The 16,514-nt window shown below is 42.5% G+C and overlaps 1 protein-coding gene across 2 annotated transcripts in view; it reads left to right on the forward strand.

Annotated features, from left to right (window-relative positions):
* MGAT4D (MGAT4 family member D) overlaps positions 1–8,278 on the forward strand; it is a 106,080-nt gene extending 97,802 nt beyond the window's left edge. For both annotated transcript variants that reach the window (XM_090036498.1, XM_090036497.1), the window contains exons 13-15: positions 87–168; positions 1,888–2,000; positions 2,647–8,278. In XM_090036498.1, the coding sequence (XP_089892624.1) occupies positions 87–168; positions 1,888–2,000; positions 2,647–2,673 (222 nt within the window). In that variant the 3' untranslated portion in view covers positions 2,674–8,278. The remainder of the gene's footprint in view (positions 1–86; positions 169–1,887; positions 2,001–2,646) is intronic.
* Positions 8,279–16,514: the final 8,236 nt, after the last annotated feature.

Below are 16,514 nucleotides of genomic sequence, written 5' to 3' on the forward strand. Positions count from 1 at the left end.
CTGTTCTCATTTTAATGGTGCTTGAGGATATGTCATGCTTTATAAAACCTGATGCAAGTTTTTACTGGTTGTTGTTATTGTTGCAGGAAACAGAATTATTAAAAAAGTCTGCAGACAATGGAAGTAAATATAACTACCAAAGAACCAAAGATGGCTATTTAAAGATAGGTAAACTATTCTTATTTAAAGGCTGAAACAGTTTGTTTTTATAATCCTGATAAAAATTCTCTAACTTTGTATTTAAGAATCCATAAGCAGTACCAGAAACTCGATATTCCAACGTGAACAAGTACTCAACAGAAACTTTTTGAACTTCAGCATGTTTCAGTGTGTGATATTTGAGAACTGATTATTATATTTTGTTTCAAGGAATGAAAACAGGCATCATCTAGTAAAGGGGATAAGGAAGGTTTTTAATTAAAGAAAAAGTAAAACCTTTGCAGGCTCTTCAGTGGGATAATTGATTCTGACTTAAATTTTGCACTCAGGTCTGACTTGAGTTTTAGTTGAAGGCAAGGGTTCTTAATTGATCCTGGCATCATTTGCTTATGGTTCATCTTGCAACAAAAGTGAATCGTCATATCAAAATACGCTATTAAAAGCCCTTGTGCACCATAACATGCCTTACTGATTTTATTGTTGTTTTATAGTAGTAACAGAGTGTCAGAATCTTACAAATAGTATACTGAAAGATTGTCCAAATCAGTTCTGAGAGGCAAGGATTTGGGGGAAGTGGGGGAAATGTCTTTTATTGGATTGACTATATAGCTAAGAGAGTTCTTAGACAAACTTATGGGCACAAGTTACCCTTCCCAGACTTGACCGAAAGATTGTCTAACATCTCTCCCAACTATACAGTTGGTCCAATAAAAGGTATCACCTCCAACAAATCTTTGCACCTCACACATTTCATAGACCATCACAGCTACAATAATACTCCAGTATTACCAAGTAATCCGGATATTCCAAAATTCTGAGCACAATTCTGGAAATGGTAGGTAAGAAGGGAAACTCTTGTACAACAGTTCCTTAGAATATTGTATCTGCATAGGTGTGAATGCTTACATTTTGTTTCTAGGGAAAATGAGCTACATTAAACAAAAAACTAGCCTAAATCCTAACTGCTGGGGGCCTTATGCATTCTTATGAAATTCAGGTAATCATTTTCCCCTCAGTGAAAATGACCTAAAATCAGTCCAATTCACATACAACCCCAAAGAAACACCAAAGGTCCTTGTTTAGTCAAGGGTTTTCTGACCTCAGAGCTTTCTGTTCTTTCTTCTCTTTTCTCTTTATCCTATTTTTCCTCACCTCCCAACTTCCCTTTTCACTTCCTTTCTCTGGGCTGTACCCAGGTCAGAAAGAAATAAATGCTGTTCTTGGAGCCCAGGTTTTGTCTATTATGCCGAGTTTTGACTACATGCGAAAGTAACTTTAGTAGTTGAATCTGTGTACAACCATTGTAATAGACTGGAGAACCATGACTATGATTTATCAGAATAGCACTTTAATTTGGGTCTTTTAATGTGACCCCATGTCAAGTAGAGCATTTCTTTAAATTTTTCAGACTAATATTTTATCTTACCTTTTTTCATTTGTAGTGATTAGGCAACTCTTCTGTTGCAGCCTGTTTCAGTTATTTATTGCTTTCAGTGAATAAATTAGTCTTAATATCTAGCAGGACTATTTCCATTTTTAGCGTTCAGTTATTTCTGGTTGTATCATGTTAGATAATTTATTCTCTCATTTTATATTACTTCATTTAAATTATTATGGCACATTAGATCGTGGCTATTTTTGACATGGTACATATCTTTGTGAAGTTCACTAGAATCACATTTCATTTTTGCATGTATCAGTACTGATCCTGTTTTACTTTATAAACAGGTATATTTGAAAATGGAGTAGCAGAAGGCATCATCAGTCCATCAGTAGGGAAAATACAAGCTATTCGTTTATCTATCCATTCTAATTCTTCTGTATGGGTCTTACTGAATGAGGTACGCCTATAGTTAGCACTTTAATAAGAGTATTGCTAGGAATTGTTTCAATTTCTCCTCCTGTACTCATCCTCTAACATATATGATTTTATAGTCACCTTTTTAATTCTGGAAAGGTTTTTTGTGTGGAAGACCTACACAAGCAGGAAAAAAAGCAAACTAGACAGGGAACAATTCATTTGACTACAAAAATTGCTGGAAAATGCTCACATGGGGTGTTTGTTTGTCCATTGTTCATGAACAGTTCTGTGAGTGTGGCTAGTGGAACGGGGGCCATACTGTACTAAATAAGCAAACTAAAAAAGGCAAAATTTGTTATTTTCTATCTTGTCTTTGAGTGGAAGCATTTTCAAGTGTTATTTGCAGCAATAGCATATGAACATGCTGTGACAAAAGTTTGATAGTTTTCAAGTTGTTGGTATTTGAGTGTATGTGGATCTGATTTAATGCTATAACACCAAGGTAGAAAAATTAACAAGGAGTTTAAAAAAAAAAATCAGAGGAAGTATTGGTATTGGTATATCTTAAAGGGGGAGGAGGGGAGAGGTGGGAGCCCAGATGCATTCATATTGTTTTATAAGGTTTTTGTTTTGTTTTGTTTTTACAAATGTTATAAAATAATTCATCCTGCTACTGTTTTTTCCAGCTGTTCATCAGGATGCCTGGAAAGTAGACAACTCCAGAAAATCACAGTTTTAGAAGTGTCATTTCTTAAAGACTGCCTTGAAAACCAGACTATTTATTGATAGCAGCAAATGGTCTGCTAGGAGAAAGGAAAACCTCTCCATTACTTAATACCATGTATTAGGCAAGAATTGGAGGAAACATAATGCAACACAACCTTTTGTAAAATATATGAAATGAGGAACTTGAATATGTTAAATAGTTCTGTGAGATATCCATGGCATGCCTTTCATAAACAAAACTATATTTTTAAACCTGTTGCCTTGACCCATCACAGGGAGTGAATAATACACATTATAACATTAAAACAAAAAATCTTTTTTTAAAGATACGACTTATTAGGGCCTCTCTCAGGGAATAGTGTCGAAGTCCTTGTTGCAATTCAGTTCCACTAGACTTAGAAGTTGGATTGGACTATGGGGGCACATTTTTTAATTCCACTGTAACATATTGACAGAGAACATTTTAGTGAGGAAGTGGGGCACAGAAGAAAATCATCAGTAATTTGCAAAGTAGTGACCATGTATCACTGAAAATGCATTTTATTTCTTGAGATATATTGAAAAACATGCTCTCAAGCTGGTCTGTACTGAGTTAATCACAGATAGTAGTTGCAGTACTACTGCAGTATTACTACAGTTGTACCACTACAGATAAGTTACAGTACTGAAAGCTTTGGTGGGAGGAAAAACTGTACTATTCAAAACATTGTTTTGGATCGTAAATTAAAAAAATCATAAATTAAAAAGAATAAACTATTTCCTTTCCTATATCATGTGTGCTGGTGCTTAAGTCCTTATTTAAAAAATGAATAGACAACTTAATATAATCAAACAAAATAAAAATAGAAGAGACCCCCATTTATATATACATAATAGGATGTTGGTTTCTGAGCAATTTCCAGTAAGGCAGAATTTCAGCAAATATTGATTCATGAGTAACTTTATTCACATGAGTAGCCTGGGCTTTCTTGGGAGTAACAGAGTTTACAGGTCACATCTGCTTCCCACAACAACTTTGCTTGGTGGGATGATGCAAAGGAGATTGTGAGAAGTTACCCTCACCTCTACTTAACTGAATCTAAGAGAAGTATGATTAAAGGAGAAGTTATATTGATATAGGTAAACAAAAACCTAGGAAGTGAAAATAAAGGTATTTATCATTCATTGTGTGCTGTGGTGCAGGGCAATTTAGTAATTATTGAATGTTATTCATTGAGCCCAATGTTGCAGCTGTCAGAAAACCTCAAAGATAGTGGAACAAGGTGGAAAGATAGTGGAACAAGGTGTGTGTAGGAAAGTCCCCAGCTCCAGAGAAATTCCTCTCCCCATACTTAATGTGGGGCTGTCTTCCATGGGGACTTTTACCACAGAGTGATAGTGTGGGGAGATCAAATATGATGGATTTGTGAAAGCTCCATTAGCCCAAATGCTGTATAGGGAGAGAAGGCAAGTACAATGCTTATTAGTACTATATGACTTGCTAATGAGGATCCAATTCTATTTGACTTTATGAGGAGTGTCAAGCTTTTTACTGTGCTGATATCAAGATGAGGATATTACCTAATAGCAGAAATGTATAAAGAAGAAAGGCAGAGTAAAGATGACAAGACAAAGTTGAACTTGCAGAAGCTATTCAGTTTACACTCCTTTTTACCTGAAACTGTAGGATCTCTGAGTTAAAAAGATACTTCCACAGGAGACACTGTTTAGAAAGTGTAAGTAGCATATAAACCAGGGTCACTTTCAGGGACTTTTTTCTTTGCTGACCTTTAGGAATCCTTATACTGTAAATGTGAAAAAGTTGGAACGGCTTGTTTTTCTGAAACCTCCATTGTTTTCCTTAATGCACTATTTGTTTTTGTATTTTCTGTTAAAATAAGTGTTCCAGGACAATTATCTGTTTCTTCAGGGTTCCTATCAGAATCTTCCAATATTCAACCACATAACTCAAGGTTTCTAGCTGTTTTACCTGAATCCAAGATGACTTTGAATTTAAGATGACCCCCAGTAATTAGAATCTCTACATGGAAAATGATAAATATGTTACAATTTTCCATGTAGAGAATCTAATTATTGGAAGGTCATCTTAAATATGTCCCTCCCATTACTATGATGGGGAAAGCAACAGTATGGAGGGAGCCAGACCCTCTACCACTTAGGTCCTTGCTGCTCCATACTCCATGCTGCCCTTCTTTGGTGTCTGCCCCTGCTGCCTGTCCCAGTCCTGCCACTTGCCCCAATGCCTGTCCCCCTGACAACTGCCCCCTACCCAGTTGTCTCCTCCCACTTCCTACTACTTGGCCCCCTGCCACCACTTACCCTATATAGTGGCTCTCACTCCAGCTCTGGCCCAGCCAGGCAATGTGGTATTCTCAAAAGACCAAAGAGTTAAACTTATGAAATGATAAAGCATGTTTACTCAGAAAGCCTTCTTAGCCTACTGATCTGCTGTTCCATCTTGCAATCCCCGGGCCAATGTAAACACTTATACATACCACTCTTAAAGATATCTTTGCAGGCAACAGCGCTTCCAGACCTGGAAGAGCTGGAGCCGCAGTAGCTCTCTGGCTGCTGTCAGATCTCCCTTGTTAATGCCTTGCCAGGCTGGAGTGGCTTGTGCAGCAGTGAAGAGGATGCACAGGGCAGACTGGGCAGTGTGGGGGAAAAGGGGAGTGCAGGGAAGACCATGTGGTGGGGGTCTCCCGGGCACCTCTTCCCTCACTACATGGTCTCCCCTGTGCTTTCCCCCACACTGCACAGTCTTGTCTATACTTTCCCCGCCACCCCAAACATTGTACAGTGTCCGCTGCACTCCACCCCACCCCAGACAGTCTCCTCCACACTCCCTCTGCCACGTGCCACCTCTCCCACCATACAAGCCACCTCAGCCTGACAATGCAGGAACAGTAGTAATATCTGCGGCTTGGAGGCTGAGTAGCCACAGCTACCTGCTCCAGTACTTCAATCGAGAATATTGCTTCCCTCCCCCTCCATGTTGTATAGGGAAAAAACCTTGTCTTGGATTGGGATAAATATTGTAATTTACTGTAACTGAAGATCATGGGAAAGGGACCTCACGCAGTCTTCTTGTCCAGCCCCCTCGTCAAGGCAGGATCATCCCTGACTAAACCATCCCAGCCAAGTGTCTGTCCAACCTGCTGTTGAAAAATGTCCAGATGGAGATTCCACAACTTCTCTAGTAACCTGTTCCAATGCTTGACCACCCTCATAGTCAGAAATTTCCTCTTAATCTCCAGCCTAAATTTCCCTTGCTGAAGCTTGAGGCCATTGTTCTTGGTCTTGTCTGCTACAGCCACAGAGGAAGGCCCATCTCTGACTTCTCTGTACTCATTCTTTAGGTATTTGAAGACGGTTATCAAATGCCTTCTCAGTCTCCTCTTCCCTAGGCTAGCTTCCATAATCTAAATTACATGCTTAGCAAGCCTGTTTTTCCTCCTCCTGAAGTCAAAGGTGAATTAAATGGAAGAAGCATCCATTAATTAAGTGCCTAGTCTAGCAAGATGCTGAATACTGCCATTGGTTTCAGTGGAACTGAGTCTTACTGTTGAAGCACCTGCTTCCAGGTTACCTACCTGCAACGTGTTTCTGGTAGTGGCAGGGTGTGGGAGGATTTTTTAGGTAAGTTACAACAGCACTGAAAGTAAAAATAGGATGATTGTGCCTTGTAGTTTAAGCTAGTGTAACTCTAGCTGCTAAAAACAAAACTAAGAAACCAAAACCTTTTTCAGATTAACTGCCTTTAAACCGTCTGTCAGGAAGTGATTCACACAGTGCTTCATTGTTCCTGCATTTTCCACTGCTAACTGATTGCACTTCTGTAAATATGAATTTCCTTCTCTGCAGCCAGTCTTGTCACTAGTCTAATCTGATTACATATCTTGTCATCATCACTGTGAAATCTGCAAACCTTTAAAAGGAGCATGGAACATTGTAAATGTTAAAATACTGGAAATATTGCTTATGAAACGAGGGGGGGCTTGGTCAAATTCTGCTCATGTTCACCATCCTTCAGTAAGTACTCTGCAGGCCCAGTGCTTCACCTGCACAGCATTCATTGCAGAACCAGAGCCCCGGTAACCCTGATATGAAACCAAAGCAACCAAATCACTGAGGTTATTCTGGAATTCCACTACGGTAAGAAAGAGCAGATTTTCATATTGCCTAGTGAAATAAGTAGTTACTTGGGATTTAGGCCAGCATAAATGAGAACTATTTGTCTCAGCAAATAAATTTGTCTACTTCAACTTTATTATTTTAATACCAACAGTGAAACAAACTGTTGGTATGAACATCACAGGGAAATGGTGAACTGCCTTTCTAGGGAATTAAGTCTATGATTTTATCTTTAAACTTGCCTTTAATGAAGAGGTTATTGAGCAGGTTTAGCATTCTGTTTGAGCCTGCAAGATGGATTGCCAACCTATGATTCAAATCCTAACAATGGACTAAGAGATTGTACATAGAAAACTTCTGGGGATGGTGACCACTATTTGCAGAGCCCTCTTGTGGGCTCATTAAGAATTGGTAATGGTCCTACCTGCAGAGGCTGCCTGTTTTGCAGCAAGAGGTAGGAAATCCCAACAGCACTAATACTTGTAAGTGGAATGTGGATAGAAGATAAAAACATTCCTTAACGGAGGAGACCACAGAATACAAGTTATTCCTAGATTTGTTTGCTATACAATAAATACTGTAAACACCGATTACAAGGGAAAGACTGTAAAATCTATTTACAAAACAAAATGGGAATTTTTTTAGCCTGGAACAAAACACTGTGCAACTTCAATAAGAGGTACTATTTCTTGCAAAGTCACATACAACGTTTTATAGGATTTTTTAAAAAAAAATTCTCCAAAATACATACTACCTCAGCTCCCCATGTACAAAATCAGTTTAAAAGGTAAGTAAAAGTATGCTTTTCAGATAAATGCCTACCTATTAATGATGTATATTCAGTTCATAATGATTTGCATTTACTGTGGTGAAAAAGTGAACAACTACTCTTACGCCTGATTTTAGCATTTTTTTTAGCTTTTTTTCTAGGTGTGTTTTAAAAGAAAATCTTAATATTTTTCTGAGAGAGAGTGTCCCCACTTCATTTTATTTTGCTGTTTTTTGTCTATTGGTATTTTAGTGTCTACATCCCTTAATGATACAAGTACCACTTCCGCTGACGTTATTGTGAGTACAAGTAGGATTAAGAGTAGTTGTTCTTCTTTAACATGTTTGCATAACCACTGCTAATGCTAACAGGCTGTGCCTCCTTATTGAAACTCCTCTGACACTGGATTAGTTCTTAATTGATGAATTCTGAGATATGCAGCCAAACCGATGAATACAGCTATATACTTATTTATGTTAAAATACATCTTTACTGTTATGAATGTATAGGATATGCCACACATTTGGAATCCCACCCTTCATAGTCACTCTTTCTCCTCTTCTTATAAATCATAGTTTTTGTAGATGAATGTTAAATCCACTACCTGTAATATAAACAGACTCCTTGTCTTCTCTGGGTATTTTTTTGTTTTGTAACTGTTAGTGACTGTATTATTTATTTAAATAAATCTAATCTTCAGGTATATCTTCAGTCTGCCTGTCATGTGTCTCACACATTTTAAACAATGAAACCTGTTAGACAGAAATTTTTTAATTCAGACATAAACCAAGAGCTAAATATACATATAACCTAAGCAGTGACTAGGATAGAGAGATGAAGAAACATTAATCAACAAATATATCAGAGGTTTCATCACCAAAATAGAGAAGTACTTTGAAAAGCACATGGGAGTATAATCAGGGAGCTAATAATGCCTGAATCCATCCTGCCTGCTCTGAACAGCCCTGATATGCTAGTGCTCCTCACTACCAAGCCATGACCCTTCAACCTTGCCAGTGCCTTTCACTCCCAACTGCAGCTCCCCGTCCCTGCTGGTGTTCCTCACTTCTGACCCATAGTCCTCTACCTCTCCCAGCCCTGCTGGTGCCCTTCACTCCCAACCCACTGCCCCCAGCCTCCCAGTGTGTGGGGCAGGGGAGGTGCCTAACCATATGCAATGTATTGGAGTGAAGTGGGGAAGGCATACGTCCCCCACAGTTTTGTGCACCTACAGCAGGCATAGGGCTGCAGCCTGGCCAGACCAGCATTAGCAGGAGCCGCTTCCACAGCCCAGCAGGTGGGACTAGCGTGGGAGGTGGGGCAGGGAAGTGAGACCTGTTTCTGCTGCTGCTGGGACTCCTGCACTAGCTGTGGCTCTGTCCCACCGCCGTGGCTCAGCTGCAGTCACAACTGCCACTTCCCCTAGGCCACCCATGCTGTCCTGCACCCCACCTCCCCTCCAGGGACAGTGCAGCCCCCCTTGCAGTCCATTACTCCTTGCGTTACTTGCAGTGTAGCTGGTGTGGGAGTCCCAGTGGCAATGGTGGCAGCTGCAGTAGCAACCAGTCTTGCCCTCCTGCACCAGGTCCCACCTGCTGAGCTGCATATGTAGCTCTTGCCCATGTTGGTCTGGTCCTGCTGTGGGCATGGAAATTTGGTTGGGCATGTGCTCACCTATGTCCTCCCCAATGCTTTGCCTGTGCCCCCCCATAGACATACCGGGAGGGAGCTGTGGGAACTGCCCTCTAACACATTGCTTGGCTGCCACGTGCATGCACACATGCATGTGGCACCCCTTGCCTGTGATTGTCATCCTCCCACTCCGCCCCTCCCCACACAAGCCCCAAGAAGGCCTTTGCAGGCTGGAACTTGGCCAGCCAGCAAGGGGAAGCCCACAGTTTCCTACATTTTTTTTCCTTTAAAGGAGAAAATCCACGTTTTTCTGTGACAAATAGAAAACCCAGATCCCTGGTGATGAGGGTTATTATTTTGACCCAGGTAGTAAAGCCAGTTTGACAATGTGGCAAGGGGCACCACATGCATGTGTGCAGCAGCCCCAGATTTCAGGAGGTGGACTTCAATGAGCTAAGGAGAATAGTCGGGGAAGCACTGAGGTCCTGGAGGGGAGGGGAGCCAGGTGTCCAAGGAGAGTTGTCACTCCTTAAGGAGACAATCCTCCAAGCCCAAAGGGAGGAAATCCCAACATGGATCAAAGGGAGCAGGAGGGCACATAAGCCCCCATGGCTCACCAAAAGCATCTGGGAATGTCTCCTAGCAAAAAGGGAGGCGTACACCCAATGGAAGGCAGGGGCCATCACCAGGGAGGATTATACTGCAGTTCCTCGGGGATGCAGGGGGGCAGTCAGGAAGGCCAAGGCAGAAATGGAACTGGGACTAGCTTCCCAGATTAAGGACAAGAAGTCCTTTTTTAAATACATAGGGGGCAAAAAGAAGGTGCCGCGTAACGTAAGGCCCCTGCAGGACATGTTAGGAAATTTGGTTGTCACACCAGATGACAAAGCCAACATATTTAATGATTTCTTTGCCCCTATTTTCCTAAGCAGGGACCAGAACAGTCACCCCCCTGCTGAGTCCCCCTCAGGCCCCAGGGGAGGCTCACTGGTCCGGATGATCTCCACCCCAGAGTACTGAGGGAATTGGCTGAGGTCATTGCAGGACCCCTGGCATGGCTTTACGAGTACTCATGGTGCTCTGGTGTGGTGCCAGAGGATTGGAAGAGGGCCAATGTGGTTCTCATCTTCAAAAAGGGGAGGAAGGAGGACCCGGGAAACTATAGGCCAGTTAGTCTTACCTCGATCCTTGGCAAGCTTTTTGAGAAAATTATTCTGGCGCGTATCCACGAGGGGCCAGCAGGGGAGATTATGCTTAGGGGCAACCAACACGGGTTCATTAGCAGCAGGTCCTGTCAGACCAACCTGGTGGCCTTCTATGACCAGATCACCAAACCCTTAGATGCAGGGGTAGCAGTGGACATAGCCTTCCTGGACTGTTCAACATCTTCTTCAGTGACTTGGACAAGGGGGTAAAAATCACCCTGTTCAAATTTGCTGATGATGCTAAGATGTGGGGGGATGTGGGCACACTAGAAGGGAGGAATAGGCTGCAATCGGGCCTAGACAGGTTACAAGGGTGGCCGGATGAGAATAGGATGGGATTCAACACTGACAAGTGCAAGGTGATGTACCTGGGGAGGAACAACCAGCACCATCCCTACAGGCTGGGGAACTCCCTTCTCGTCAGTGCAGAGGCAGAAAAGGATCTTGGAGTCATCATTGACGCTGAGATGAACATGGGCCGGCAGTGTGGGGATGCAGTCAGGAAGGTCAACCATACCTTGTCATGCATCCACAGATGCATCTCAAGCAGGGTCAAGGAGGTGATACTCCCCCGCTATGCAACACTGGTCAGGCCGCAGCTGGAGTACTGCGTCCAGTTCTGGGCGCCGCACTTCAAGAGGGATGTGGACAGCATGGAGTGGGTCCAGAGGAGGGCCACTCACATGATCAGGGGACAGCAGGGCACACCCCACGAGGAGAGGCTACGGGACCTGAACCTGTTTAGCCTCCACAAGAGAAGGCTGAGGGGGGTCTAGTGGCCTGTTACAAACTAGTCAGAGGGAACCAGGAGGCACTGGGGAAGTCCCTGTTCCCCCGAGCTCTACCAGGAGTGACCAGGAATAACGGTCACAAGCTGGCAGAGGGTAGATTTAGGCTAGATATCAGGAAGTGCTACTTCATGGTCAGGGTGGCTAGGATCTCAAACCAACTTCCAAGAGAAGTGGTGCTGGCTCCTACCCTGGAGGTCTTTAAGAGGAGGCTAGATGTACGCTTTACTGGTGTCGTTTGACCCCAGTACACTCTTTCCTGTCATGGCAGGGGGTCAGACTTGATGATCTACTCAGGTCCCTTCCGACCCTAGAAACTATGGAACTATGACACCATGCAAGATGTTTCTGCTGTGAGGAAATATTGATGGAGTCAGGTATTATTTGATGCAATTCTTTTCATTTATAGAAAATATACAAAGTCCACTTTCCCTAAAGCACAGGAGGAACAATGGGAGGTAATTTCAGGGATGAGGGGGCGGAAAATGCCAACTGCAAGACGCATTGAACTTAAGCAAAGAAACTCTTTGCTTTTTCTTAGGACAATGATACCAGTGGGTCTGTGTCCTTTTCACCATTTGGTCATTTTCTCTTTGTAAAATGATTATAAGAGGCAAAATGCTAATGTCAGATAGTTTTATTTTCCCTTTGTACCTTATCTTATTTTTCTGTTGTAGTACCAACATTTATTCTTTTCAGGATAGTGTTATATATTATACAGGGCCAAATCTTTGATTGGAGTGACAAAAATAAGGCATGTATTTATTTATACACACACACACACACATTCTTCTCTGGAAGGAGTTGCCCATGGAAAGATCTGATGTTCAAGCCTTTGTTAGGCATGTACATCTTTTTTCAAATGTGAACTCAAGAGATAATTCCCTTTGAATTCCTTTTTTGATTCAGCAACAATCTGCAAATGGCATGGCCTGCATCAACTCTAATCAATTTTCTTCTAAACTGAAAATATGTAACCCCAACAAACTGAATTCTTTACTTCACTTTTAGAGAATTAGCCTAGTTCCCTCCTTGCAGGTGGCCTGCTTGCAGTGGAAATAGCCCAATAGCCTTACACAGTTAATGAGTACACCTAGTGCCCATCATACCCAACTTGTTGATGATTTTACTGTAAGCAGTAAAACGAACCTTTGTAGCAAGTCTTCTAGTACATTGTGTTCCCTGAAACAAAAAAACAAGAATTATGTAGCTGCCACATTTTCTTCTCTTGTTTACATCACTAACTGCTGCAATGCAGGCCTATATGTTCTACTGCTATATCAACGCACCAAAGCAAATTTAGTTCTCCTATGTACTGACACTACTCAATAACCATGCAACAATGGTTAAGGCATTTTAGTGTTAGATGAAAATGAATTTTTAAGGGCAGTTATTTTCTTCTGGGGCATTACTGTTAGTAGACCTTTCCAAAATCACAGTGAAAGTGGGGTACACTGTGGCTCCTTTAATCTTGAAACTTTCCCTGTGCCACCTTGAAAGAACCACTGATTCTTTATTTTAATCAGAGCAAGTGTAAGACTAGGTCCTGTTAACCTTGGTATTAAAATGCTTTCTCAGCCAGCTAGTATCATTTTGTTCCTCTCCCTTCAGAACCGCAGGTTTTTCTTATCCCCACAATGTTGCAGACATCTGGGTTCTACTCATGAACCCAAACTTCCGTACCCATCCACAATCTCCTGTTCTCTGGGTCATTTGTCCAAAACCATTTTTCATCATAAAATGTACTAAATAACTCTTGATATTATTTATAATATACAACAGGGCTGTTGAAATGGTGGTCTGTGGGCCTTGTAACTGCCTCTCCCACAGTTGGATGGTGGGGGAGAGCCTAGGAGGGCTATGAACCACTGATGCTGCATGTGGGGCAGGGATGGGAGAAGGGGGCATGGAGCCTAGGGGCATCTACCCTGTTTCTACCTTGGTTCTGTTAGATGGCATCAATTTGGTCCTCTATTTTGCTAATATACCTTGATCCTGGCAGGCCTGCTGATGGCTAAGTGCATGCCTATACCATACAAAAAACTAGAATTCTTGGTTCCAAAATTATACTTTTTATTAGACCAACTGGAAAATGGCAAAAAATTGTCCTTTTCTGCAAGCTTTTGGGATCAAAGTCCCTTCATCAGGCTCTGGGAAAAGTATAGATGGTACAAGATGGTAAAAAGTCCCCATAGGTAGGAAATAAACTTAATTTTTGCACAGAGGGAGCTGAAGATGGAAGGTTGTCCCTCTGCCACCAAATGCTATGGGCTGCTGTCTTTGCATCACTGCTGCTTTTCAGGCTTCCTTCTAAGGCATCCCATTGTAACTTTAGTTACTCAGTAGGGGTGTAGTACTTTAGGACTTTACTTGTTCATGGTTTTCTTAACTTATTCAAATACCTACTCTCAGGTCACTGACCATTTCCATAGTGCATCATTTTGTCCTAAATGTCTCAAGGATTCACTAACAGATGCGCACAGAATTTGAAAAGATAGCTGTCTTTTCTTATAAATCGCTGGACTCGCTTCACAATCTTTGGTCTGGGCAATCACTTAATCAATCTGTTTCTCAGGGTCTGGCTGCAGTTCTTCAGAAATCAACAGATACTGTAAGTAGAGGACCTCAGTTCTCCTCAACTTCATCTTATCTCTTTTAAGCTTAATATTCCACTCCTACCACCTGTTTAGCTGTTGACAACTTCATTCCATTGTCATGGATTGCCACTTCCTTCTACAATGAGCATATCACTACATATAACATTGCTGCCTGGATTTCCCTTCTGTACCCATCTTAGTCTTTCTACTGGAACATCTCAAGGGTCAGGCTGCTACTTACAAGTATTCCTGCCCAAAGATGTGGTAAATGTTAAGCGGTTGGATTGTTCAGTTATCTTAATAAGCCAGGACTAAGTCTTAATGGCAAAACAAGTAATGCTTTTATCCTGTGCAAATAGGGTAATACATCCACAATCTTTTGATAATGAGTAGTGACAGATATCTTTCCAATGTTCTGTTCAGTAATTCAGGGTCAATATGAATCCTCAGTTTATCTGAAGAGACTTTTTTCTTACCCACAGAATATATCATAGTACATTTACATTGCACATGGCATAGCGTTCAGATACCTGATCTAGCTTCAAAAGTTAGCTCTGGAAGCAACCTGCCTGCAACAGCACAGACCTCCTTGTGGGCTAATTCACTCTGCTTCTTCACAGGGTGGCTTTATTCCTGGCAAGTGTCACTTGTTTTCTTCTAATTGTTAAATCTCTGTTCCTCAATTTAACAAGCTAGCTATCATTGGTGGGTTGCAAGACAACCTTTTTTTAGCTAACTGTAGGGCTCCAGTTCCTCATTTAAGGGACTGCTCTAGCACCTGCCCTTTGGCACACACCATACTGAGATTTCTGTCTGTAAGTGCTCCAGGCCTGTTAGCATCGCCTTGCCTTGCTTCCTGCCGGGATCCCTTGGTTTCTGGTCCTTGACACCAGGTCCTGCTTTGTCTCTCTTGCATTTCAGTCTTTTGTTATAGACTTGACTTGGCATCTGACTAGACTTTGTCCATAGCCTGGTATCTCAAGCACACCTCTTGTTCTTGCCTTGTTAGATCCTGACTTCTGTGTACTTCTATGACCTTTTGCTCTAGGAGCTGGGATGAACTACTGTAGCACATTATAATATTCTCATTCTTATTTTTCCCTAAAAGAGACCACAAAACCCGGTATCTTCACTTTTCCAGATGTTACCTTGCATGTTCAGCTCTGCCCACAAGGTTTATTCTAATGTGCATGTTTATACAAGGGTTTTTGGCTTGAATACTAGCATTCCTGAATATCTGAATTCCCCAGCTCCTTTATATTTGTTTTTCATTGCTGCTTTCAGTGTTTTAATCACACTTTCTTCCTTACTGTGAATTTTACAAAACTGATGATTTCCATCATGTTTCATGCACAGTGTTCTGGGTAATAAAAGTCATACAACTAAATTGATTCATCATTAAAAACTATTTATAGACATGCAGGGTAGATGCATGTTCTGGTGTCTCCCCCAAAGTCTTCCCTCTTGCAATTTGTTGTTCTATTTGAAACTTTATGCAATTTGCTAGTTACATCATTGCAATGGTTTTTACTGTTAACAGTTTTTATCAATGATTCTAATGGTCTTAAATCATTTTCTAAGTAGGTCTAAGGCTGGGAATTCCCTTAGTTTCACAAAATGTATCAAAAGCTTCATGAATATTAAGCAAGAAAATGAAATATAGTGTTAGAACATCAGTGTTGTCTGGGGTTATCGGTGTCACTGTTGCTGTCATCCTCGTGGGCATTACTGATGTGTTCTCAGTGTTGAAGTCTCAGGAACTGCAGTGTCTGCAAGTCACAGCCAGGAGATCTCAACACTGATCTTGCCTTAAAGAGAGACCACACACTTAGTTCGGTAGCAAAAATTTGGCCAGCATTACTGTCTACAAGCACAGCCCTAACACATTTTGGCCTAACAAGTACATCAAACCGGGACCTAAGTACATCAGACCCATTTGTACTTGTGACAAGGCAGTCAGCACACCACCACACAGGCTCCCCCCAGGCCACTACAAAAGTCCTCTGCTTTCCAAATCTTTTTATACAATAAACAAAACGAATTACATATTCCATCTGTATCTTGATGGGGGCTGGGGCATCCAGGGGTGCTGTGAAGTCCTTTGAAGGGTGCTGCAAGGTGTGACGTGATAAAATTGCAGGCCCAGATTCAGGCTACCTGGCTGCTGCCCTTCCTCCCCCCACCCAGTGCCTGACCCCTGTGCCAGGAGATAAGCACCACACTCAACCAGTTCTTTTTTGAATTGTGGGGGGGCGGGGGCTGCTCAGTTCCCAAGCCTGATGGGGGGGCGGGGAAGCCCCCAGTGTAGAAGGCCTGAGCCCCGCTAGTATAAGGTGGAGTTTCCCCCAGGCGGCGGCGGCAGGAAGACTCATTCAAATCCCGAGGGCCGAGCAGGGAGGGCAGCTCCCGAGACCAGTGATAGCGGGTACGGCCCATTCATAGCCTAGGACTTGACTAAATCTCCGCGCTTGCAGAGACGCCGGCCCGCCACTGGCTGGCTCACCACACGTCGCGTTCTGATAGCTGCGGACTGAGCCGCGATTGGCCGCGGCTAGACGCCACGCTGCCCTTTGATTGGCGCGAGTTCTCCCACCTCCCCGCGCGCCTGCGTTCCGATTGGCTCGGCCTGCCAGTACCGGAGGCGAATTGGCTACGGCTTCGCCCTGTCGAGTAGTCTGATTGGCTCGGGCGGGGAGGCGCGCG

The sequence above is a fragment of the Crocodylus siamensis genome, chromosome 2 (genome assembly GCF_052110815.1).
Source record: "Crocodylus siamensis isolate JL-2025a chromosome 2, ASM5211081v1, whole genome shotgun sequence".
NCBI classification, from domain to species: Eukaryota; Metazoa; Chordata; order Crocodylia; family Crocodylidae; genus Crocodylus; species Crocodylus siamensis.